Source organism: Anomalospiza imberbis, chromosome 2 (genome assembly GCF_031753505.1).
Source record: "Anomalospiza imberbis isolate Cuckoo-Finch-1a 21T00152 chromosome 2, ASM3175350v1, whole genome shotgun sequence".
Classification (NCBI taxonomy): domain Eukaryota; kingdom Metazoa; phylum Chordata; class Aves; order Passeriformes; family Viduidae; genus Anomalospiza; species Anomalospiza imberbis.
In genome coordinates this window covers 41,557,060-41,584,656 of record NC_089682.1, presented here as the reverse complement: position 1 = coordinate 41,584,656, position 27,597 = coordinate 41,557,060, and the positions used below count along the sequence as shown (strand labels likewise).

The window sequence follows — 27,597 nt, the reverse complement described above, 5'->3', positions numbered from 1 at the left end:
TCTTAAATAACCCACCATAAAATGAATATGGGTTACAAATGAAATTACTAATGGCTAGTGCAACAAATGTCAATGTTCCTATCTAACATGAGAATTGAAATGGAAGAGCAGACCTGCCTTATGTCAGAAATGCCATGAAAGAATGTGCAATTGCTACAAAAAATGCAGTTACCTACACCTGAGAAGTCTGAAATCTTAAAATGGCAGGTAGGTGAGACAAACACAACAGTTTTTGCAGTACCTCTCCTCTCTCTCTCCAGACAAATATTTATCACAAGATGAATTTGCAGGCCCCCTAAAGAAAATGTGACTCCTCAGCAAGGAAGGTGTTTGTCCTGTGAACTCACACCTCACCTTGCCCTGCACTAGAGGTATAACTGCAGCAACATCTCTAGAAAGACTTTAACAACACTGAACTTAGCATGGCTGGAAAAGAACAGAAGTACAAGATAAAAAGCAAATACTGGCTGGAGTGAAGCTTTGCCAGCTCCTTGAGGCAGAAGAGAAGGTAATACGGCCAAATCAACAGACAAAATTTAAAAATTACAGGAAGGGAAGGATGTTCTCAGTGAAGCCAGCAAGGAACATATCCAAGACAGCAAGGAACATATCCAAGACAGGACAAGATCAGGATGCAGATAAACTATGGTGGATAGACACTTTAAACATCGTCATAAAAGAAGACAAGACTTAAGGGTGGAACACAAATGCTTTTCATTCAAACACAGTATAACTAGCAGAAAGCTTGCACAACCTTCTCCTTCTTGAAGAGTCCATTGAAAATTTATTCCTGTTTCAGTTTGTAAGGATGGGTCCTATTGTCAGAATTGCTCCAGGGTGGCTGCAGGAGAGGAAGGTGGTATCTGGCATTTCTTTCACTTTTAAACAAACTCTTTTCAGCTTTGGGCAACACATTAAGAAACACAGGAAAGCACTGGAACCAGTAACTAGTAGAGCTTTGCTGACAAATACAAATCTCTTTCCTTCCAGAAAGCTGTTTAGAATTCTTAATTTCTAATAAATGAAGCATTAGTACAGCTAAGTATATTTGCAGTTCCTGTTGTATAAAATCTCTGGTTGGTCTTAAAAGGATTCTCTGTTAGCAATAACGCATTCATTTTCTACTCTTGATTTTGAGGTTAGGGAGTTGAGTGTGTATGCAATTACACCATGAGCATTTATGCCAACTAAACCTCTTCAAGTTGATGGCCAATATTGATCAAATTTATGATCGGAAGTTTCAGGTGTATTTTTTAGAAACTCAGTAGTGTTGAGATCTCTATTCCACAAAAAATATAGGTCAAAAGAAGAGAGAAGTGAAATTTTGTTGGCATTCCCACTAGTAAATATGGAAAATCTGTGGAAGAAAAAGAGCTAACTGCTTCATTACTTCATGTTGAAAACTTCCACCAGACTCACATACTGTTTTAAATATCAAAGTTCTTTTAACATCAAAAAAATGGATTCACAGGGAAACAGGCTTCTTGGTCATGAACTACCTTTCTTTTACTGGGGAGCTGGTAGAAAGCATATTGAACATATCATCCTAAGGCTTTTTTTGTTTGTTTTGCATTTTGATTTCAACTACTCAATTAGAGTGACTTATTTTCAACCATGTTGCTTCTATGTTTAGAAGACAGCTTTGGCCCAGTACTTTATGACTGCATGACTCCTCACTTCAAGTTAATTATAAAATTCTAATTGATTTGAAAGGAGTCAGGATTTTATCCTTTTCATCCCCAAGCCTTAGATAAATTGTCAGGAGGTCCCAGACAACGATGCATGTCAAGAACTGTGCAGGTTGTGATCTACTTATTGATCACTGTGAGGTGCTCAGTAACTTCCAGCTTCCACTTGTGCCTCAGCCACTTCTAGAAGAGATGATGGCCAAAGCTATGACATAAGACTGTAAGTCAATGGCACTGGAGTCTCTGAGCTCCTAAAAGGCTGTGCATTTCTTCACAAACTGAGCCTTCTATTATTTGAACTTTTAATAACCATCACTGCCTTTCACTAGTAAGAGTCACTGGGGAAGGAGAAAAAAAAGACATTAAACACAAAATAGAACATACATTTCAGTGTTTCAGTTACTTCAGGGGAGCAAGCTAAATTTCCAAAACTGAAACTGACTTCAAACAAATTTATTTCCCTACCTATGGCATTAGCACATCACACAGCACTAATTTTATTAATATGTTCCATTTATAATATGCTTATTTGAAGCTGGAAGACAATGGCGAAATACAAGAGGAAAAAAGAAAAGGAAAAAAAGCAACAGCTGCCTCCTTGCAAACAGGAATAAATGTTATACTCTCTATTAAAAAGTGAGAAACATAAATAAATCCAAGAGACAGTCACCTATTCATGGCAAAATGGAACCCAGATGTTAACAGCTGAGAAGAAACTTGCCTCAGAAATTCAATTGCATAACTATCTTTCATTAAGGATTTTTGTAATCGTCTCAGTAAGCCAGTGCCCACTGCACCACCACCAGCAGTAGTGCACTAGACTTTTCTGTTCCATTTGGTTAGGAAATCTGGGCTTGCTGTGGTCCATACACATTTTTTAAACAAGAGCAGAAAACATGGCAGTGACTTTTGTAGCTATGGAGTTAGTTTAATTCAGACACTAAAATTAGTCTTGCACAATCTCATCATCTCCAGATGCTCCTTTATGCTCATAAATCCACTAAAATGTTTATATTGTCTCATGCAAAAGGGTGAATGCCTGCTGAGGATTGTTGCTCCAAGGCAGCAATAACTTACTATGTCTTTTCTGTAGCAAGTTGCAGTGGTTTTTTGAAGTACAATCTATAGACATTTGCTCTTTCCATCACACCTCCCACATTTCCACAAGCCACAACATATTTATGCTTCAAGACATCTTCTGGAACAAATCAGTTTTAGTTTTGAATTAGAATACAGCATGACATGAGACAGATATAGCTGGGGTTTCTCCTAAGAAAAAAAATTGTGCACTTTTAGAACAGACACCAAGCAAATATCAAGCTTGCATATAAGCCTTAGTTCCAAGCCAAGGAAATAGCTACCATATGTATTAAAAAGTCAGTATCAAACATAATTAGATTAGATATAACACAACTGGGCCCCCAAAGACCACCATCCAATCTTACTCATTCCTTCTTTGGGACCAATTATCATGTTATTATACTGACTAGTGCTGAGAATCCATCAAGGAAGAAGACCCTATTGTGTTGCTAGACAAAAAGGCAGTTCTTGTCTCAAACATCATCCTTTTTGTCAGTCAAATTCAGCATTGGAACATAACAACCCTGAGCTCATAGACAAGCTTAGCTCTGTTCTCCCACCACCATATTTTTTTTGCAATTATGATTTCTGAAAAAGGGAGCCATTTCCAATAAATGATGGGAAAATATCTTGCATGGACTTACTTTCTATTACTTTCTCTAAGAAGCAATTAAACAGGATAAAGGGGGAAAAAGAACAAAAGAAGAGCAGCAGAAGAGTCAAAAAAAAAAAGATCAGCAAGAAAAATAAAATAATAAAGATTTTTGGTAATGAACCCCTCTAAACACTACTATTTACAGCATTGCACAGTACTGAGATGGAAGCAGTTCTAGGGGGAGTGTGATACAGCAGATCAGGGTGACTAGAGATCTGGATTATTGGTGCTTATTTCTAACCCCATTCCTGGCTCAATGGGTACCCTATGGGACATAATTTAACCTCTTCTGCTCCAGATTTCAGCTGATGAAAAGGCACAAGGCTTAAAAGGTGTGTCCAAGGGCATGCAAAGTCAAGCCTTTGGTTGTCTACATCTTAGTTTCTCTAAAACTGTGGCAGATAATGTTCCTACTGATTTATAATCAAGTAATAGTGGACTAATATGAAAAATATTAATTCTTACTAAGTGGCTTAAGATACACTTTTGCAGCAATCAAATCAATTTCTTAGCCTGTAATTTTTGTCAATTTTTCATTGCCTATAATGTTCACCTAGAGTAGAAATAAATATTAAACAAAGTTCAATTGAATATCCAGAATAAATTTGTGGTTGGTTGAAGTGCCATTTTTGTGTAAATTGGAGAGACAGGGCATCAGATTTGGTTTTTCACTGCATACTTCACAAAGACAGTCCTAAGCACAAGTGTCTGGAGTTTTAAGCTACTTGCTTCACTGCAAAGCTTAAATAACCATCACTCTGCCAATGCCTATGCCTTTAAGTCAATGCTGTGTTGACTCTTTAAATATTTTCACTTTTTAATATAAACTTTTCAGACAAAAATTTCTCTTAGAGAACAAGGACCCTACAGAACCAAAATGGAGAGAAGTTACCACTTCCTGGTTTTTCAGTCTCACCTGTTTAAGTACAGCTGACCCGGCACAGATGGATGCATTGCTCCTGTCTAGGGGAGGGCCTGTTTATCAGCCTTTTAATGACCTACAGAACCAATCACCTCATTTAGGAATCATGATGGTACTGACCATTAATATCAAGCAGAAGAGCCTACCAGCTACACCAGGAGATTGAAAAAACCTGTGTTGAGTTCTATTCCAAACTCTGGAGGGGAAAAAAGCCACCTGGGATTTGCATATGTTGATGATTTCAAAATCCTGCTCGGCAGGAATTTCTTCTTTTGCACATTTAGACACTACCAAAATTAAACCTGGAAATAGGAGAGAAATTCTTCAGATGTCCAACATCAAAATAGCTGGTGTTCATGTGCATTCTACAACAAAATAGCCGAGTTTCCAAAATATTACATCAGTGGGTTTGGGAATTAAAGCCTTTATTTGTATAATATAAATCCACCTATAAATTGCCCATAGATGAAACATAACATGCAATTGAAATAACATATACAATATTATTATTGTATTCTTCATGCAAAACTGGCTGCCTAGAGTCTTCTCCTTCCAAATCCAACACAAGACAAATGATACATCTTGATAATCCTTTAGTCTTTGCCCACAACTACCTAAACAAATAAGCATTGGATAATGAAGCTTAGCTATTACCTGCTATTATTGCACATCTATGACAGCCCAAGAGAAAAAAGCACCAGCTCCAGCCTCTTGACTAGGTAAAAAAACATCATAACATTACATGGTTTATCTTAGGTCTGTGTTACAGCAGAACAGGTTTTACAAGGACACAAAGTAGAGGAAAGCAATGTAATTGATAATTCATCCAAACAAAAGCCATAAAATACTATGCTGAAAAAATGTATTTAATAACTTTTGTCATACCATTTTGATGTTCTACATTTTCGTGACTGACACTGTCAAATGAAAGTTCCAGGAAATAAAATGACATGCACAGATTAAAGTTGTACTTCATATTCAATAACAGTTATTTATACAAATATTAACCTCTGCATAGAGAGCACCCTTCCTGATACAATGCCTCCTTATGTATAAACACAGCTTTTATTCCACTCCCATCTGCATTTTGTTATTTTAGACAGCACTTTAATGTGGAGAAGTTTCAAGTTTAATCTAAGGCAACTTCTGCATCCCAGCTGAAAAAGTAGCAGCTATGCAAAGTAATTTGCAGTTAGTCACATCATCACAAGTTGGTTTACATTTACTCAATATGAAGTTAAATTACCATTCCAACGTGAAACCCAGAAAACTGGAATTCACTTATGATGAAGGCATTGCAAAACCTTTTTCAAACCGTGAACATGGTCTGTCCCATCTGCTCAACACATAGTTTCCATCAGTTTTAGAAACCTGTATGCAAGTCCTGATGGGGAACACATGCTTATTACTTGGGTCCCCTGAGTAATCACATATCATGAACAACTGAATGTAGAGTTTTTGTTTATAACTCTGTGTACATTCATAATGTAGAATCTCAGTATGTGACGATCCCTCCAACATCACAAAATTTAAGGAGCCAATATTTGAGGAACGGGTTTCACAAACTTCTACACATGCTAAATCTTTCTCAAACATTGCACTCACAAAAGAAAGGGGAAACAAACAAACAAACAAACAAACAAAAAAACACCCCATAATAAGAAGAAAATAATTCACCTGCATTCAAATTGATGCTGGAAATGATGGTTCCTCCAGGTGCATTTGGTTCCTACATATGCTCAGCATATTTAACAAAACCTGCTTCAAAACTGTGGCAAGTGCATGCAAAGACCTGGGCAGTAAGCTGACTAATTTCTTCAGTCAAATGTTGTTTCAAAAGCTTCAAGTATCCACTGCTCATCTGACTAAGGAGTGAACACAGAAGAGAGGACATAGAAACAGAATAAAGAAAAAATCTTTTCTGAGCTTCAAACAAAAGAACATTAATGTTTTCACAGCTTTTGAGGGGTAGTAATTGAGTCCCCAGATTGGACATGAAGAAGCTAAAATGCAGTAATACTTCATCTTTCATCATTTGCTGCAAAAGTCTAGCAAGATGCTATCAAACATAAAGATAGTGGCCAAGGGCAAGAGGACCAAAATTGGGGTGGTGAAGTAGAATGAAAATGATGAGCAAGAATTGTGGATACATTACTAACAATACCAAGCAAGTACAAAAGGAAAAACCAGAAGGTGGTGGTTTAGAAGGAAGAAAAAGAGGAAGAGAAGAAAAAGGGACCTTTTTTTCCCTTACTCATCAAGCCTGCAACAATGAGGCAGGAAAAACAGAAACTTCAATTCTTTGCTCTTCAAGTTCTATTGTTGGACAGAGCTAATGATGGACATCTCACAGGTCATTCAGCCCTAGGAATGAACCAATTTGGAAAATCACAGAAAAGATTTCCTAGTAAAAGGCACCTGCCAACTAATAGCAGCAGTTGTGTTCCTGGAGGTTCAAAGGTTTTGTTAAATTTTGGAATTTCTCTTAGCAATAACTAGAGGGTGCTTCAGCACACAACGCTTTTAGTATTCCAGAAAGTCAAGTGACTTCAAATATAGTAAAAAAAATCTGTAAGTGCCCATTCTGTACCTCCATAGTTACACTACACTAGCAGAAATGTTTTATGAAGCTTTACATACAAAAAGATTGTCTCCTGTGCCTTATAAAATTTTTTAAATCTCTATTGTTTGCAAAAAACTATGACAAATTACTCATCATAAGCTTAATGGTGACTAATATATTGGCAAAATTGACAAAATTAAAAACTGCTGATTTTTTTATCCTGAATCTATGTTAAACTGAAGTATGTTCCTTTAAATCAACTAGGTTTATTTCAGGGATGCAGCTGCAATGTGGAACTGGGAGGGGAAGTGGTGGGGGAGGGGGAAGGGATATAAGACAATCTAGAACTTTGCTGAAATCATTCTATCTTTTAGAGAAATGCAACTGATATTCTCTAAAAGTGCACTTCCATGACTATGAGTCTACCAAATATTATACCAGCTGGAGATCACCTGCCATTCATTATTTTCTCCTAACAAGGAACATACACTAGTTTTAGATTTGGAGTTAGGCAGAAAGAATGAAAATCAAAGAGTGAACAAAGAAATACACTGCAAGACTTTTTTTCCTTTTCATGAAATATTTTCTTCTAATTAAGCTTTAATTTTGTATGAAAATATCATGGGTGTATATGTTTAAAAATTCATTATGTACAGAAAATAATTAGAACATGAAAAATCCTCTATTTTAATTTGAGGCATGACAGAAAATTGGCCAAAATACTTGCTTTGCATCAGAGGCAGAGAATCCATGGTCCTAAATATTATATGAAAGAGAAGGAACCAAACATAGTAATATCTAACAATAATATAAAGTTAAATGTTCATCTACAGAAAACAAAACACAACACCAACAACAACAAAAAAGATGTTGCTTAGCCATGCCTTAATTACTAAGCCATGGTTTCTAAAAGTGTAATAAGAAACTTATTTTTTCAAAAGAAACAGTTAAGCAACAAAGCTATTTATGCCGTTTTCACAGCACTCAATACAGGACTAAACAGCCTGCAATTTCCAAGGTGATTTGCAATTTCCATTAATTTGTTGGAGGCTTTGTAGCTCAATAACAAGACACTTTCATCAGTTATTAGTGAATCAGAACTGTTTACAGCTTTAATTCAAACACAGTAAATACAAATGCAAATGTACACATGATTTTTTTTTCTAGTATTATTTCTAGAGGGTGAAGGAAGGCAAGCAATCTTCAGGAGAATGGGGATGTTTATCATTACTTGCCTTAAACTGTTAACCTTAAATTGGTTAACAGCCCCTGTTAACCTGGAAGTGAACTGGGGGTAGATGGTGAATACCAATATTTGGGTTCCGATGAACTGCAAGTGGTAATTTGGGGACAGGATGATGCCTTTATCCCCCCAAAACCCAAAAATCTAAAGCTTTTTTCTACTTTATGAGATGCTATTGTTGGACTGTTATAAAGATATGGTTTTATTCACTCATCAGCTTCTTGATTCAAGGGTAAATTTCTTGATGTTTAGGGTCTATGGTAATTCTGGCCTTTTAGACCTAGCATCTTTAAAGTCCTTGACCAAGTCTATAGACTACATCTATATTTTGGAGTTTAGATGGAAAGGATTAAAATGAGATCCTAAAAAAGAAGATTTAATTGTATATTAAGGTGCCTGAAGATTCAAAAAGACACTCAGAATAGTTCACAAGGTGACCAGAGGGATTCGTAATGTCTGCTGAAGCTGATGTAAAAATCAACCTCAACAAAATTGATGCCACTGAAATCCCATTCTTTCAAAGCATTTTTGAGCATCTACCTCTACAGCTCTGGTCCAGAGAGTAGTAAAATTTTAGTATAAAGTAGCATTTTTTCCTTTCAATTAACAAGTATAGAATACTCCCTTCTTTCAAACCACACTGTTAATTAAAAAGAAGAAAAACATTTAAATTAGAAATGGGTAACACAGAGGTTCTACTCAATAGCCACTTGATGGCAGCGTCATGTATAAAAAGATTTGCCTGCAAAGTTAAAATTTTAAAGAAACCTCTCCAACAGCAGTAAGAAGCCAACCCAAATGATATCTTGATTACTTCAGAGTATTACCCTCCCAAGAGAACTCTTTTTAATGATATTTTTAAGGTCAGCAACTAAATCAATAAATAAACCCATAACAATAATGAATTTTAAACTTCAGAAATGTTGCTATGAAGATTATTCCTTTAAAATCTCTCTTTAATGTCTAGTATTTAAAATCTTAATACCTTTTATGAGTTTGATATTCATTCTAGTATGATATTCATTCTAGTCAAACACAGGGTTAATTTCTCTGGGAAGAACCAAACTAAAATAATTCCATGAGGATTTACGAAGAAAGAGTTCATGGACACTTTTTAAATTTAACAAATAAAATTTAATAAAATATATGACACTAGTGTTACCAGCACAGTATTAATTTTGCAGCAGATAACTGTGAGAGTGCTTTACACTTCCCACCTTCAAGATAATCCACTTTATTTGGTCAACAGACACGGCCAAATAAGCTTGATAGAAGAGGGAAAGCAGCTCATGGAAGGATGTAAGTCAAGTTGAAAGGTTTCTTTTCTACTCCTGACTAACTCCTCAGTTTGCACTTCAGCCCACAGAGCAGCCCCAGATTGTTTCAGCTGGGCAATGGGAAGGACTAGGTCCCTGTGCTGAAAGTGAACCAGTTAGGGGCTGCCTTTACCTCCCAGGTTGTCCAAATGGGATCACACCCAACTTCAGGCATTTTTACACTGGTTTGAAAAACAGATCATTCCTAACAGGTAATGACAGCTCAGCATATTGAAGGCATTGGTCAATAATATATTGCAATAACGCAACTGCAAAGACAGCTCTGTGAGGAACATATTCTACCCTTGGTTTGCTAGAAAATATTTGTTTGCAGTACTAAACATGTATCTAGTTAGGAAAAGACAACTCTCTTTTTCTAGTCTTTGAAGAATTAGGAATCTGGTTAAGTCTAAATACTGTGATTCTCTTGATTTATGACTGGAATTTCTATTGCCATTAATGATTATTCAATATACTAAGTTATACTAGGAAAAAATAGTCAATGTTCATAAATATATTTTTGAGTTATAGAGTTATAGAAACGCTTTATAAAATCCTGATCTATTACAGAATTCATATCCACAAATTTTTCAATATTTTGGTAACTTCATTCCAAGCACTAGAGCTGGGAATGTTTTTCACCCAAAGCAAATTTTTTCAGTCAATTTTTTAAACCTCTGCAAATATGGTTTACAATAGAAGCTGTAAGAGAAAGTCCATCAAGTGCAGAATAATAAACAGAAGCAATGTTTTAGATCTAAAACTAACATTACATTTGCATTACTTTTGTGAGTCACAACATTAATACAGAATAGTCTCGATATTTCAATTGTACTTGAGTTCTAAAATTAGATAAATGTCCTAGGAATTTCCACAAAACTTTGAGAAAATAAATTAAAAATATTTCATGCCCTTCCTCCACCAAAATCTTTCTGCATGAAATGAATTAACATTCAAAAAAATTAAGATATTAGTCCTCTGATAGTTCTATCAAAAAGAATTCAACACACAATGACACCAAGATAAAAATACCAAACACTTCTGAGACCATTCTTCCATCAGTATCTTGAAAAAAAATGTTTTTTAGCTTTTATGTGAACCTTAATGTATTCAAGTGTGTCTTCCTAAATTTTTCTTGATGTTTTATTTCATTTAAATTTATATTCAAGCTATAAACACTGTTTTATTTTATACCTAACAACAAACAGTTTATCATCACTAGGACTGGGAGGGTGAATAGAGAGGAAGGGAGAAAGCAGGTCAAAAAGTAGCAACTGTAAATTCAATTTCCAAAGGTAGCATTACTACGTTCCTTCCTGTACTGAGAACTGCATTTTATTAGTCTTTATTTTCATATTAAAAAAAGGACAAAAGATTACTGTAGTCTGAAAAATGTTATTTCAGGTAAACTTAAAGAATATGAATCACATATGACTGAAATATTAACATAATAGCTGAAATTATTTCTCTTCATACATAAATGAAAGTCCTGAGGCTGCAACTTCAGTGATTTAGTTAACGGTATGATTTATGAACAGCTTTTTTAATGAAAAAATCCACAAACCTGCTCCTCCTCAAACTAGAGAGGCAGCAGAGGGATTTGCTCATTTATAAAGGATTATATACCTCAGTATTCATTTTTATAGAACTCCTTTTTCATTGCTATGGCCAAAATTTTTTATTTCACCATTTAGAAAATATATAAAAGGAGCATTGCCAGGATTGATGTGTTCCTGACTAAATCTTATAAGCATGGTATGATAGACTATTACTCATCAGATTTACTCTTTCAGCATGGTGGTAGATACACAGAAAACTGTCCTGGAAATTAAGATCCTGGAAGACTATTCTGTAGACAATTCTGGTCAAGCAGGTTCCAGAGCTGATGGTGATCACTAAGTTAAAGAATAGAATCAAGACCAATAAAACCAAGCAATTTCAAATTTTAGTGGTGAAAATGAGAAAAAAATAGTTTCATTTGCTTGGCTTTTCAGTTTACTCATTAAATTTAAGTCTATTCCTTGCAAATCACAAAGCTTTAAAGCTGAACACTTTGGAATTAATAGCACAAATAATTGCCAAATAAATGGCAGTTCTACGTTCACAATGAGATTATGCAATTTGGTGGAGGCTGCTCTACAGGTGAACTTAAAAGTATTTCAAAGAGGAGGTTGTAGGTTCTTGATGCACAAAGAGTCTTGTTAATGGAAAGGAATCGAGCAGAGGGTAGAAGGCACTGGCAGAACAAGAGGTGCTGAGTTTTGCAGCAACAAAGCAGAAAATGTAAGCAAGATACAATGACTCAAGGTGGAGAAAGCTGGAATGGTGAAGAAGCCTGTGGATGTAGGTGGCAACATTAAAAAAATATTTTTTTCAAAAAAATTATGAAATTTCATGCTCAGGTTCTGAGAAAATCTTGTTTTAACCAGTTACTGTTAGTCAGCATTTTATGTGTTGGGAAATTTTGGAGATTTTGATTTTTGGGTTTTTTTGGGTTTTTTTTCTGTTTGTTTGTTTGTTTTTCATTTAAATTGTCACTCAAATGACCTTACAATTTTTTTTGGTGGAATACAGATAAGATGTTTGCAAATGTTACTTATCTTTGAGGCTATATATTGCACTTCCCTTGATCTTCTAAGCGGTTAATATTTCATAATTAACGAAATAGTTTAGATTTCCACATGCAATCAGTTTCTTTCCTTTCTAGACAGAACTGATGAGGAATAACTACAAATGTCAAACACTCTATAGATATTTTTTCTTAACATTGTTTCTGTTTACTTATTTATTTTCTTTTTTAGTTCTTTAAAGAATCTTCTCCCTTCAGTGTGAAGCCCTTAATAATTACGTGAAATACAATTTCATACAAAGATATATAAAAGCAAATTGCACATGCAACTTCATGAGAATATATAAAAGCCTTCCTTATTTTGCTATTGGTTATTTACTTATCAACACACACACACACACACACACAGCATACTGGGAAAATGTTTCTATTTTTACTGGAACAGAATGGACAAAACAAGAAAATATGACAAAGCAAAATTCATAACTTGTAAATATCAGATCAACAATATCTTTAACAGATACATGGAATAGTATTTAAGATTAGCCAGACTACTTGATCCTACATTTTTTTCTAAAATAGATGTAATTCCCAGATTTCCATTCTTTCCCACTTGAGTCCAAGGAAAACAAGCATCATACTGCATCAAATTAATCATAGTAAGTGCTTAATAGACAAATACACTTGGGTTTTTTTTTCTTCTACTTGTTAATGACCTCCACAGACTTATCTTTCAACTCAGAATCTGCTGCTCTTATTCCTGTCTGTACTTTTGCATTGAATTGCCCCGTTTGCATCTTCATGAGCATTGCAAAGAAAATCTTGCAGCATGGCTGATAATGTTTGATTTCAGATTTGATAGCATTCTCATAGTTTCTTTGTGTCATCTGATAACATATACATGGAGAGTGATTTTGCTACTCATGAACAACAAAATACTTTATATTTTAAAGATTATAGCATAATCTTCTCATATAAATATGAAATTTGTCCCACATGTCTGTTGCTCTATCTACAAATCTACTTTTTGTATCAAAGATCATAACTGACAATAATTTGTCAATTAAGTGGCCATCTTTAAGTAGAGAAAAAAATATACTTCCCATGGAACAAAAGTTATCGCAGAATAATGTTCCCCTACTGCCCCATTGCCAGCCTCTTGTGAGCATACATGAACCTTTCCTTCAGAAATAGTGTTACACTGTGCTGAGGGTTCTGGTTGATATTATCCCTAAAGTTATTTGGAAACTGACAGTGGAGACACTGCTTCAATGGGAACAAGGCATTCACCCCACACTAACACACCATACAGAAGTGTTTTATAGAATATAGGACTTACTGTTGTTGTTTTTAAATACTTAGAGCTCAGGCACTACTAAGAGGCTTCCCAAACCTTTCAATTTAAACTGATTTTTCAAGACACTTTAGCAAATATTTAATAGTATGCAAGCAGTCCAATTAAGAAATTATTAGAAGCTGTCTGAAAAATATCTGAAAAAATAAGTGTCATAGAACTCTTTCAGTTTGGAGCCATTTCCCCTTGGCCTGTCACTCCATGTGCCTGTAAATAGTCTCTCTTCATCTTTCTTGTGCTCTTCCTTCAGGTACTGGAAGTCTACAATTAGGAAACCCCAAAAAATTTTCTTTTCCAGGCTGTATATCAAAACATCCCATTAAATCTGGAATTAATTTATTTCAGTCTATTTTTTTGGTTGCTATGCTTGCTATTCTTTTACTATGTACAAGCAACACTACAGCAAGTTTTGACAGAATGCCAGCTATTTTTACAGAGAAGAAGAAAAATAGAGCTTTTGCTTTAATTTTAAGCATAAAAACACAAATGGAAATAAAGAGCTAAATCTAAAACAGTCTACAATAAGCAGGAATGAAAATGTGCCTTTAGGAGCCTACTCGCTTTTTAGGGTTTACTTCTTTTATTTCTAAATTCTGCATCAATGTTCTGTGATGTTTAACTAGTCTTTAAGTTAAAGAGAAATACACAACCAAGTATTTTTCAACATATTAAATTATATTCTCTTGGGAAAAAACCGTTTCTATGACAAGACTAAGTATCATAATTACTTAATCTCAGTTTCTTAAAAGGTAGAAGGAGTTTGGACTTTTTATTTAGTAACTGTTCGATACACTATACTCTAGTATACACAAGATCCCATGTTCCACAATAATATTGTGTGTCCTACTTCATAATGTTTTTGATATTTTATATTTAAAAACTGAATGAAATCCTAACCGAAGTAACTATGCATGTTTCCACTTTATAAATAAGCAGACTGCTAAACTCAAGGTGTTAGTAAAATAATTTTTAGCAGAACTTTTTCATATCAATTTATAACATTGACAATGTTCAAAGAAACACTGGATCAGTCAAATGTTGGCAATAGGCTAATGGTTATCACAGCTAAGTCAGTGTCAGCTTTAGAATGACATCAACATTTCTGCTTCCAAAACTGATGATGCTAATCAAAATGTGGAAATCACATAGCCACCTGGGATGGATGAGAAAGTTTAGGCATGACATCCACAAAGTATGTGTTTCAGGAGTGACAAATTAAGGTTTTCAAGCAGCTGCAATGTTTTCAAGTGGGAAAAGCTGGTAAAAATCACATGAGGTGAAGCAGAGATCTCTTTCAGAACATATAATTGGGCTAAGGATAGAGACAGAAACAGGAATTTGCTCTGAAAGGAAGGGGAACCTACCAGAGAAAAGCAAAAGTAAAAAGTGCGTCCAGCAGAAGAAAGTAAAACAAAAAACTATCTTGATATTAAAAAGGACTGGGTGGCGTGAAACATTCTTTCTAGAACAGTACCTGTAAGGCCTGAAAGGGTTTGATTAATTTTTCCTTTTTTTTTTTTTTTTAATAAAGAAAAGAATCTCTGTAGGAATAATTGTTTTGGAAGATCAGCCAATAGGGTTATGTAGTTTAGGAGTTATTTAAACCCCAAAAGCATTTACTGTAAGTGCATCTCAGAAAATTGTTGAGTTTTTCTCCTGGGACGCTCAGTTGTGGGCAGTGGATTTTGATGGGTAAGTTAAACTATACATTCAGTGACTTGCAGGTAAAACTACTGCAAAACGTTTCAAATTTGGCCTTGAGCAGAGATAAGGTGAATACAGAGATTAGAGGATTTTACTATAAAGAATTTGTACCTATGGAGACCTCCAGGACCAAAATTGGAACACATCAAGTTCTATTTTGTCATATCATTTTCCATACTGGACAAAGCAAAGGGAAGGTGTTCTTGGCAGTGGAAAATACTGCCATAATACTGGCGGATACAGTGGATAATACTGCCATAATTCTTTCCATAAAAGGAAAGAATTTAGAACATGTAATTTTTTCAACAGTATTTCTACAAGAGACAGACTACCCAACTAAGGGCCAATCCAAATATATGCAGCACATGTAGAAAAACAATTTAACAAACTCTACTACATGTGGTTGTGCAATACCATCATGGGGCAGGCATCTACACATAGCGAAAGACAATTCATGTCTGTGATGGCAATTCAGGAAGCATGCAAGGAGGGGTTATTTCAGGAAGCAAAGCTCTTCTCATTGAGGTTGAAGGATGTCGGAAATTAAGGGCAAACTTTGTTTTACAGATGAAAAAATGTAGCTACCCAAGATATACATAAGGTACTAAATACAGAGAATCAACCTAAGCCAAATGACCCCCTCCAAGACTGCATCCAGCCATGACCTTAAGCCAGTGGAATCAGAACAGAGCCAGACTGAAGGAACCTCCATTCTCCCACTGACCCCTACAGTGGGGAAAGCAGGATCCTCAGCACCAATTGTTTCAATCTGCAGATCAGGTCCTATTGCTACTCACTACTTGCTAATGTAGACACAGACAAATTATATTTATTTGGAGACTGAAGGAGGACTACATATGGAGAATTTCACCTTTGACAAGTACTAACTTCATTTACATTAACACCTGTCTAGACTGTTTTCCTAAGTATAAACATAAAAATCTCCTTAGTGTATTTGGGCCCTTCTTACTTAATTAACCATATGTGACGTAAAGTGATACAACCCAGTTAAAGGTATGTCATTGTTGATAGGATCAATTACAGTCAGACATAAGTATTCATTGCTTATACCATCTGTGCTGTATTCCTAAGTGCAGAACCTTGTCAATGAAAGTATACACAGATTAACTGTATTCGCTTTTATTAAAAAACACCAATCTGGTTCGTCAGCTCCAGGCACTTTCTGTAAAAAAGTTGCAATATTATAATGCACAGTCACCTTCTCCTTCCAGCATACCATGGCTAGATAATTTGAAAGGTTTAGCATAATATTTGTGATTATTCCACATCTTGAATGATTTTATTCTTAACTAGTGGCAACTGTCCAAGAGGCTTCCAAAACTCTACTTATATACCAGCCTGGGAAATCATTGTGGTCATGGCAGGGAAGTAAACCTTGCCTGTTACCTGTTTATCAACATTTTCTAAGTCTTCTGGTTTTCGCTGTTTTTCTTCAATATTACAGGATCTGCTCATACCACATTTGAGGAGGAAAAAGCTCCCAAAACTGTAATTCAAGCCTCAGAACCCTTCAGTTGCCATGTATTTATGCCTACAGAAAAATACACACATGTAGAAATACTACAATTAATTCCATGTCTTTGATGTTAGCTGCAATGACAATTCACAGCTAGATTAAACCAATACTCCTGAAGTTAATTAACAATTTAATGGATGATACTTGTACATAAAAAGTTATATGATGTGTTCAGCTCTATAGGGTTTGGAATAAGCCTTATTTTCATTCCTATCATTATTATGAGAAAATTATTTTTTACTTAATAACATAATTATAAGGCAGGCAACATAGTCTCTGGATGGGTGAGGAAGGGGTTTAAAGGACCAGTTTGGAACATGGGAAAAAGCTACATAACAAAACATGTTTAGAGATCAAAAGTTCTAAAATCAGGTTGAATCACAATTTACATTTTTTCCCTCAGAATTAAGGCAAGAAATTGATGGGGTAAAATATATATCTAATCAAGCTCCCTCCAAAGAAAAAAAACTTCAAGGTAGAATAGGAACCAGTGTTCTACTGTTAAATTATTACAATTAAAACTCTAATCAATACAGGTCACATGAGAAAGTAGGATCTGCATCTAAGTGCATTTCTCTCTTCTGGAATATTTGAAGGCCACGCTTAAGGATCCTCATGAAGAAAAGCAAGAAGGAATGAATAAGATGTACTTCTATTGCTATTGTTTGCATACTGGTTTTATATCTCTGTGTTTAATTTGGAAGGGATTTAGAGGCACACCCATGTAGGAAGAGTCTGGTCAGTTTAAAACTGGAAAAAAGAAAAAGGCAACAAACCAACTAAAAACAACTTTTGGCTGATAAGGACTCTTCCCTGTGTTTATTGTAAAGTAATTCTAAGGCCTTGGTCTCCTGAGATATTAAACAGTGCTGATGAGGATACTGACCAAAAGTTAAAATAATCTAGAAGAAATAACATTTTGGAGAATAATACAGTAATTGCAAAATGAGAAAAGTTAAAACAATACTAATTTAGGATTAGTATGCTTATTTTTTAAAAGAGCTGAAAGTAAATCACACTTTGGGATGCTGGAAAATAGATGTAATAAGGAGATATTTATTTGAATCTATAGCGGGGTGCCTAGAATATTATGATTGTGTATAACACTACTCCTGCTTACAGCACCTTTAAATGATAAAAGTAAAAAAGGAAATTTTGTAAAACATTAAAAGTTCTTCTTTCACCCACTGAACACCATGTGTAGGCATTTTAATGAAGCCCTTTTTATGAAATGATGGTTCGTGCATGATTCAGAACAAAAAGAATTTAGAGTAATTGTCATAAAAATATCTGAATTCACTTACAAATAACTATTAATTTTGATAGTACTTTATAGAATTTAGTAATATTTTTATGCTATTTTGACAAACCAAAACCTCACAAATGCCTACATAAAAGAGCCTGAAATTCTCTTCTCCTTTTGCTCTCTATATTCATAATCTCAAAATCTTACCTACTTTTCACTTATAACAAAAACCATATGCAACTTGTTCTCTAGGAGCACAGATGATATGACTTTCATATTAATTGCTGACAGATACACCTTTGAAGTATTTTTTGAATCTCATCTGGAGAACAAGGTTAAAGCAAACTAAGCAGAGAGGTTTTCTGTGACACCACCAAACAACAGCTACATGATTATGTGGAGCTGTCAGAGTTGGCAGGTTCAAAATCCCAGTATAGAACCAAACAGCTTGCTTGATTTTTGAAGCCAAATAAATTACATAACAAGAATTTTGTTTGTGCTGGGAAAATGTTCTCTGTACCCTTTCAGGCCTTCCATGAGAATTTTTCAAAAGGCAAGCAGTAGCATATTTGTCTTGAGAAGACATTTTCTTACACTGCACAAGCCAAATGCACACATCTGAAAGAAAAACTGTGCAGTGCAGGCATACAGACATAACACATTATATAATGTGCTATTCTATTAGAGATGCTCCATGGCAAAGGATGTACATAACAGTCTGTGCTGAATGGATTCAGAAATGTACATTTGAATTAAAAGCATGCATTTGATGTAACTGCACCTAGTTTGGGCTCTGCACTACAATGTTTGCATGGAGGCTTGCAGCCCAGATAACTGCTTGAAACACCACAGACCAGAAATGGCTATGAAGGTTTTAGGCTGCAGAAGGAAGATAAAAGTGTTAGATAAAGGTCTCAGGAGTTAATAGTGCTTGCTGCAACAGCAAGTCTCACCACACTTCCTCAATCCTTCCTTTTCTCCTCATTAAAGACTAATTGGGATGTACAAATGCATTAATTTTGCCATATTGCTGCAGGAAACAAACCATGAACAAAGGAAACTAGAATTCTACCATTTCTTTTCAGGTTGTTGCACCTCTTAAAAAAGCCACAAATAGCAATTCAAATGGCAACCATTATGCCACACCAGCTACAACACTTTGAAACTAATTTTATAGGAAGAATATATGATCAACACAACAAAAGCTCAAAAAGAGGTCTTACTGGTTATGGCACCAGCCTTGGGATGGCAGATGTAGATTGAAACCCCCATTCCAGTCCAGACCACTTTGTCAGCTGACCCTCAGATTACAGACCCACAAACAAGCAAGGTAACAAAAATTTCCTGATGGAGTTTGAGTACTTTGAAGATCTCAGCTTTGGTGTCTTTCTTTTGGTGCCTTTCTTTGTTTCTTTCTTTTTCTGCGTTTTCTATAAGTCAATATAATAGGTCTAGTAATCCTGTCCTATAAGTTAATATAGATAAAGTTGTAAAAAATGCATAAATACCTTAATTAATGCAAAATAGGCAACCCCCAGCCTTAACTGAAAGTCTGGAAGAGAAAGCACACAGTAAATTGCCAGGGCACTCTGAGAGGGCTTTAAAAACATTTTTATCAGTAGTCAATAGTCTCTTTCACTTGTTTCCCTCAGAAGATTAATTTCTGCCATTCTACCTTTTTCTCCTAGAAAAGAAAAAAGACTCTTTGCTCCAAGTCTCATGCAGTTATCCAGGCTGACATTGTTCATTTTAAACAGCAGCTTCCTCAATGATTGTCATTATTGCTGCTTCAAGTTTTCACTGTGCTTGAGTGAAGCATCCTATTTTCTATTTTCGTTCTGCCCCTTCAGCACTGTTCCTACCTACCCTTTTTAAACACTGTATCCTCAAAGCTTTAACACACACAGCTTCAGATGACCCTCTTGTACTCAACACATAGTTCAAAGCTGAGATATGTTTCCAAAGTCCCTCTGGACAATGTTTGTCATCTATGAAAACACTGAGGGTACAAAGGATAGGGAACAGATGACAACTAAAATTGGAACAATACAATATTCATAAAATGCAGCGATCCAGAATACATCTGCCACTCAGTCAGTCAGTCTCCGCATTTATGTCCTCAATGCCCAAAAGCAGAACAACCAAGAGTCCTTTCCTCTGTCTTACTGGAGGTGACTGCAGCTGGCTGAGTCCTGCAGTAACTAATGTCAAGGTTTCTAGGATGCAAGTGACCTCACTCAAATGTAAATCACAGCTCAGCACAGCCATGCAACAAACTAAAACATGTTTTACAAACAATTGGCACCTTATGTTGACTTTTCACAGTTTGTATTGTCTCCTTAGCATGGTCTTTATACTACTGGCCTTAGAGAGCAAACGTCCCAAAAATTACAGAGTACTGGTACTGCCCACTGCCTCCAACAAACCTCTGTAAATGAAACAGAGGCTATAAAAGCAATTCTCAGCCTTATTAGCTACCTTCAATTACCTTCTGAACAATCACACAAGAATACAGAACTTAATCCCAGTTATTTCTATGGAGCTGTACTGAAAATCTGCTTAAATGTGAGGAACACAAAAGCATCAATGAAGCAGCTGAGACTGCTTTTGCTTTGCCACAGTGGAATAACTTCTTGGATGCTGAGAGTGAATTTGGATAGCCAAGCAATAACAAGAAACAAAGTAATTTTCTCATTCTTGCCAAGATTGGATATTTTGCCATATTGAATGGAGGGGAGAGAGGGGAAGTGAGCCCAATTGTTTATATATAGTTTATGTATGTTTAATATAAATGAACAAGACTCAAAGTTTTGGTACTGGTCTATTAGCCTCAGCTTTAAAGTTTTCAAATATAGTTAAATGAAACCAAATGCAGTTAAACGAATTTGAACTGATTTCTTATAAAACACTGAATTCTTGTGCTTTTTGTGGTTATCTGGTATTCATTTCCAATAACTGAAGCCAACGGATCTGGAAAATTAGCTTTGCTGAAAATAGACAAGCAACTCTTCTCTAACATTTACACTAACATCTCCTGGAAAAAAATCCCAAAACCCAACAAAACAACCAAAATCCCAAACCCAGCAATCTTCTGTACTCCATTTGAAAGGATGAATAAATGTCAGCACCAGGCATTTTCCACGTTCTGGCCAGCACTGGCTATCTACATGAAAACATAAAATTGCTGGTAAATCAGACGGCTGCTTACCTGCTCTGTTTTTCCTTCAAATTGCCACCATGTCCTGACCCACATCTCACTTGCCATTTCCTAACAGCTCAGAATGAAGCTGATTGCAAAGTCAATGTCAGAAGGTTTAAAACCAAACTACCTCACATGTCTTCTCATTAATCATTATTCAGAACTTATTTTTTACTCTTCAAGAAAACAGCTTTCCTCTAGAAAACTCTTGTCTCGTCTTCCTAACATCAAGAAGGAGAGTTTTTTAGTCTGTGTAAATATTTCTTAGCTTATGAAACAAGTATTGATGGATTCATTTTTTATTAGACGTCTCTCAAACTCCACCTGGTTTCCAAGATCAATCAAAAAATTAACTAGACGTCACTCACATCAGTGTAAAAGCAAACATATGCAACACTTCAAGCCTGTAAAGTATACAGCCAGCTTGCAACTCACACTCTCATGCCATCCAACATTATATTTAATCTTTTTGAAGAAGCATTTCTCTATCTAAATTAAATGCACTACTTTTCAGTTATCTCTCTATGAACATCTGGCCATCAATTCAAGCTGTGCATCACTAAAACAAAAATGTAAAACTTGGTCTCACAGAAGTCCCTTCCATAAAATCCTCTTCAATTTTTCTAAGACCTTTAACAGCTGGCCTTCTCTGATAGGACTAATGAATTTCCTTCTATGTTTTTATAGGTAGGATATTCATGTAATCAGTTGTAGGTATGGCTTTTCCCATCTATATCCTCAACCAAATGTTCCAAATTATGTCATATCATCCTTTTCTGGCTTGAACAAACATTTATGCTCGGATCCATCTGAGCTTTTCTCTCTTACTTCACATGCTTCTCATCATCCTAGGGAGTTGCAGCTGTAAAAGCACCTTTACCTATGTTTTGGCCTGCTATCACTTTCTCGGCCTCCCACCAGAGATTCTCTCAGCAAAATGACATGTTTTTAAACATTTTATACACCATAACTATAAAAACTAAGAGAACAGCTGCGCCATCTGCTCAGACTGCTTATAGCCCATGGCTAGCTGTGTGTCCTCTTCCACCTACATTTAATTATTATTTCGATGACATTTAGATCTGTCTCTTTTCAGAGCTCTATATTCAGTAGTCTTCCATGAAAAGTGCGCTTCAGCAAAATCAGGCAAACAATCAAATTTTCTCATATTTTCTGCACAATGACCTTCTTGTGAATGACATGAATGAGGAAAACCACCTAACTTTGGTTCTAAAACGTTTCAATTTTTCACTTAATGTCCTACTCTTTTAATGGTTCCTCATTTTTCTCTATGACCTATTTCCTGAGTCAGTCTTCATTTTGCTTTTGCAAAGTTGGAATGGCATGTCAATAATAATTATATAGATCACTCTGGAATAAGGCAGTGATATCTCCATATATACCAGTGAATAAAGAAAAGAAAAAAAAAAAAAAACAAAAAAACAAAACAGTAAAAAATGATTAAGCCTTTACTTGTAGAGATTTAATAGGGGGCTGATGTTAGAGCCTATATATGTATGAACATGCTGACCTTGAAATCATCCCTTAAAAATTTTTCTACTGACACCCATTACACTACAGTGACGCTGAGCTGAATTAAATCACAAAATTTTAAAGACTATCCAGAAATCAAAATACTAAACTTTCCAGTAAGGAATGTAACCTTCCTGGAAGACTTGAAAGCGCTAAAAAAAACCCCAAAAAAACCTTGTTTTCTTCCAAATTTTCATTTGATATTGTATTCAGCCATCATTTCTAAGAAGATTGTCAAAATGAAGCCTTATGGTAAAGTTGATGAAAACCACAGATTCCAAAGGATACTGGAATGGTAATCATGTACAGATGAAATTTAGATTTTATCTCCAAGTCTGAGTGCCAATACAATATTCATAGGAAGAAAAATTATGCATTGAAGTATTAAATATATTAACAAAATTTAAAATATAATACATGTTAACGTTCAAATGTGCCTATTTATAGGCTATTTTCTGCTGCTCAACTTTGTAACCTCAAAGTAGCTTCAAAATATGAGGTCTTACTATTTGATACATGGACACATTAATATATACTTCATATATAATATATGCACATATTTTATTATGAAAACACATTTTAAAAAACAAACAAAAACAATCAAGAAATCCTGAATGGTAAGTCTTGGTTTATATTCTTATTGCAAAACAGTCTTTCCAGGATAATATTTAATTTACAATCTAAACAGGCATTGCTCAGTGCCCAGGAATGACTGCTGTCATTGTCTAAATACCTTTTCAGCACATCTTTTTGGTCTTATTACTTCTTTACTGAAGATAAACTTTCAAATTACTTGAATCTTCACATGCAATTATTAATTTCTGAAAGTTGTTTTTTTGGCAAATACAGTACATAAATAAAATACTAACTTGAAAGATAAAGATCATTTTAGATTAAGATGCAAGACTAAAAATCAGGTAAAATTAAAGTCAGATGTGTTGTGCACCCCTCTCTAAATGGAAGGACAACACACTAGGGAAAGGAATATCATCATGGTGACACATTATTGAAACTTATTTTTCCCAGAACTTAACCTAACCCCCTCTGTAGAAACCAAGATGTCAATTTAAAGTGGTTCTTGAATTCAACTAACCTGAACAACTTAAGATTTGAAGTTCCCTGGATTTCACAGGAATAAGAACAGTATGAAGTACAGATAAGTTTGTTTTACTTGAGATATTTGTTCAAGAGCAGCCAAAATTGCCTAGTGTCCTACACTAAATTACTTTTCTACCCCAGAGAGAGGGTGTTCCCTCTAAACCAGAGATGACGATATAAGGATTTCAGAAACTATTGTTTGCATTTAACTGATCTTCAGATTGCTAGCACACAATTTTCAAATAAAGCATTGATAGTCTGAAAGCTCTAAGATATTTAAATTCATTTTCCTCAAAAACACTCAAAAAAGAAGCATTAAAAATATTTAGCGTCCTATTACAGGTATAGTCTTTGTACTGCCTTTAGCATCAATTTATCAAAGTACCCTCAGTAGTCTATTATGAACTAGAAGTAATGTCTGTCACAGTTGGTTCATTTCCTCTTGCCCTAAGGGGGAAACTAAGTATAAAATGTCATGCTTTGGTAAGGTTTCTTCTCTTTTATTATTTTAGCAAACACATATACATACTTCTATAGTTGTGTCACAGACAAAGCTATATAAAAGAACTGTGCCTTGCACTTGAATTTCTATAGGAAAGTGGCTTCCACCACCCCAAACAGTCCTTAGAAAGGCTGAGGAGACAGGCTTTATGAAGAATCGAAAATGCTCCAGTGTGCATAAATTGTGTTCATTACAGTGATTTTCTACCTCAAAATTAAGGTAAATTTTTTAAAGTAGCTCCAGCCACTCATCACCTTCAAGATAAAAAGTATGATCTCATACTGAAATCTTTATTCTTTGGGAACATCTTGTCTTTAGAAGGCTAGTTTTCATATACTGAAATCAGAGAATAAATTAGTTTGGAAGGGATATTGAAGTCATACCATAGAATGGCCTGGTTTGGAAGGGACCTGAAAGATCACTACATTCTAACACCCCTGTACCCCTGTCCTGGGCAGGGACACCTTCTGGTACACAAAGTTGCAAAAAGCTCCATCCAACCTGTCCTCGAACAGTTCCAGCGGTGGAGCACCCACAGCATTTCTAGGAAACACGTTCCAGGGTCTCACTTAAACCCACAGGAAAGAATTTCTTCCTAATCTCATCTAGACCTAATCCCTGTTAGTTTGGAGCCATTCCCACTTGTCCCGTCACCCCAGGGCCCTCTCCATCTTTTCTTTAGGCTTCCTTCAGATACTGGAAAATTGCAATTAGGTCACCCTGAAACCTTCTCTTTTCCAGGCTGAGCAATTCCAATTCTCTAAACCACTCCTCCTAGCAGAGCTGCTTCATCCCTCTGATCACCTTGGTGCCTCCGCTGGCCTGGCTCCAGCAGGTCCCTGTCCTTCCTGTGCTGGGAGCCCAGAGCTGGATGCAGCCCTGCAGGTGGGGTCTAAGCAGAGTGGGGCAGAGGGGCAGAATCCCCTCCCTGCCCTGCTGCCCATGGGGCTCTGGGTGCAGCCCAGCACACGGGGGGTTCTGGGCTCCCAATGGCCAGGGCATGTCCAGCCTGTCACCCACCAGCACCCCCAGGTCCTTCTCCCAGGGCTGCTCTGGGTCTGTCCATCCCCAGCCTGGATTGGTACTGGGGGCTGCCCTGACCCAGGTGCAGCAGCTTGGACTTGGTCTGTTAAACCTTATGAGATTCCCACGGGCCACTTCTTGAGCTTGTCCAGGTCCCTCTGGATGGCATCTCATCCTTCAGGTGTGTCACCCACAGATTGGTGTTATCTGCAAAACCTGCTGAGGGTACACTCAATCCCTTTGTCCATGTCATTAATGAAGTTCTAAGAGTCTTCTGAAGCAGGTCTGAGAGTAGGCTTCTCAGCAGCTTATCCAGGCATGTTCTGAACACTTCCAAGAATGGAGATGCAATTATCAAATACAAATATCACATCTATCAATCAGAGTGTTCCTGTAAAGGTGCATCCACATTCCTACAGATTTTCAAAGGTAGCTGTGGTCACTGTGCCGCTCTGTTTTGATTTCCTTCATAATTAACTCAAAGAGTTGGACTCACTCATTTTTGTATCAACTTCTCATCGAGTAAGGATATTTCTATAATCTGTTTTGATTTAAAGAAGTGAAATTTGAGATACTTCAATTAATTCCAAACTCTGACTTTATAACTCATATCATGTAGCCTTAAGCTCTATCCCACCCTAACAGACACTCTAGAAGATGCTCATTTTTGGTTCAGAAGATACAGCCTCCTAGATTTTTCTCTCACTACTTCATCTTTTCCTACAAAACCTTCTCTTAAAGTTTCGCTATCCTAAGTAGAGAGTGTGATTACCATCTAGCTATCAAATTGCTTATTAATCCCTGGTGATTATAAATAAATATGTGAAGCTATCCTGGGGCAGGGGGTAAAAGGGGATAGAGAGGGGAAAATGGAAAGATCAAAAAAAAAAAAAAAGTACACCAGTAGACAAAAAGAACCAGATACTCCAGAAAGCTTGCATCTCAATGTCACCAGGATTTCAAAGAATGCTTCACCATGGGTCATTTTACCAGCAGCAGTGAAAATAAAAATCAGTCAGTTTTCTAATCAAGAGCTAATCAACTTAGGTGCTCCTTCCATACATCTCAAAGTGAGCTTTAGGTTGAGTTGAGGAAGAGAGAACCAGGGATCATTTTCCTTCTGAAAGCTGTTCATTTTTCTGCCTTGAATAAACTAGACTGACCCAGAGAGAGTTCCTTGCACTGGATGGTTCAAGATGTGGCCTTGAGTTCCAAGCACTTACTTAATATGTCCTCATGTAACCACCCAGCACTCTTACTGTTAAACCTTCCCAGTAAGAACTCTGCTATGTGAAAAGTGTCTGTCTCCTTGAAAAACCATTAGGCAATTACATTGCAAAGTCATGAAAAATTACTTCCTCTAAAACTTATGAAGAAATAAGACACCTGCAAGTACAATGTAGTCTTAAAAGCAGAATGACATGATTCCAAGGTCAGTGGTTTTCCTTTTGACAGATGTTATCTGGGCAGGATTCTGGCTCCTAGAGAGTGCAGAAAAAGAAAAAGACAAGAAGAAACAAAAAAACAGCAATGGGCAGCAAAGATCAACCAAGTGAAAAATAATTTTAAACAAAATATACAAGAATTATGAGGGATGGGAAGCAAAGGGTGGCAACATTTAGTTATCCCTTTGAAGAGTAATCTAATGTTACTCTGTCCCTGGGGTTTGACTGCGCCACTATGCAACCCATGGAACTCTTGGATTCCCCTAACTTCTCCTTCACTCTGAATATGCTGTTTAAAAATATACTTTTGATACAAAGCTAATAGAGAAAATGGCAATTTATTCTGCATGTTAAGAGCAAGGTATCACTTGTACTGTTCTCCACCAGGAGAACACCCAACATACAGCAAGGAAAAAGCCTATTTAATATTTATACATAAAGCAGACCTAATCTTGTTTGGAGTCTTCAAGACACCATAATGAGGAAATAAGAACACATTCTGAACACCAGATTCCCATATGGTAACTGAGCAATTTATTACTGCAGATAGACGTCTGATACTGTCTGCCACAACTGAATCTCACTTCTATTACCACTTCACATATCATTCACTTCACTGACCCTTACATCCTATGTAAGAGTTTTAGCTCGAGAAAACCTAATTAATCTGCTATGCATAAAATGCTCCACAGACTCCCCTGATGTTCCATTCATACAATTTCATTCCTATTGGGCTGATCCTTCAAGGAACAGGCAATAGTTAACACGGACATATGTCAAGACTCAAGGAGGACCAAACTCGCTGCACCAAAGAGAAAGTCTAAGCAAGTAATGGAGGCAGAATTAGCACAGATGTTTCTGCAGCAATAATTAGTGGTCATCTCTAAGACAGGGTCCAGAGGAGGCCACCAAGTTAATTG

General features: G+C 36.0%; 1 protein-coding gene across 24 annotated transcripts in view; it reads right to left on the bottom strand.

Moving 5' to 3' along the window:
- LOC137468721 (uncharacterized) overlaps positions 1-27,597 on the bottom strand; it is a 296,780-nt gene that overhangs the window by 101,035 nt on the left and 168,148 nt on the right. For 3 of the 24 annotated variants that reach the window (XR_010996143.1, XR_010996151.1, XM_068180669.1), the window contains one exon: positions 19,386-19,429. The exons of 20 other annotated variants lie outside the window; for them this stretch is intronic. Coding sequence is in view for 1 of the 4 variants with exons in the window: in XM_068180669.1 (XP_068036770.1) it covers positions 19,386-19,429 (44 nt within the window). In the remaining 3 variants the exon portion in view is untranslated. Of the gene's footprint in view, positions 1-19,385; positions 19,430-21,068; positions 21,165-27,597 lie in introns of those variants that run through there. One more of the 24 variants, XR_010996161.1, reaches the window with a different exon arrangement.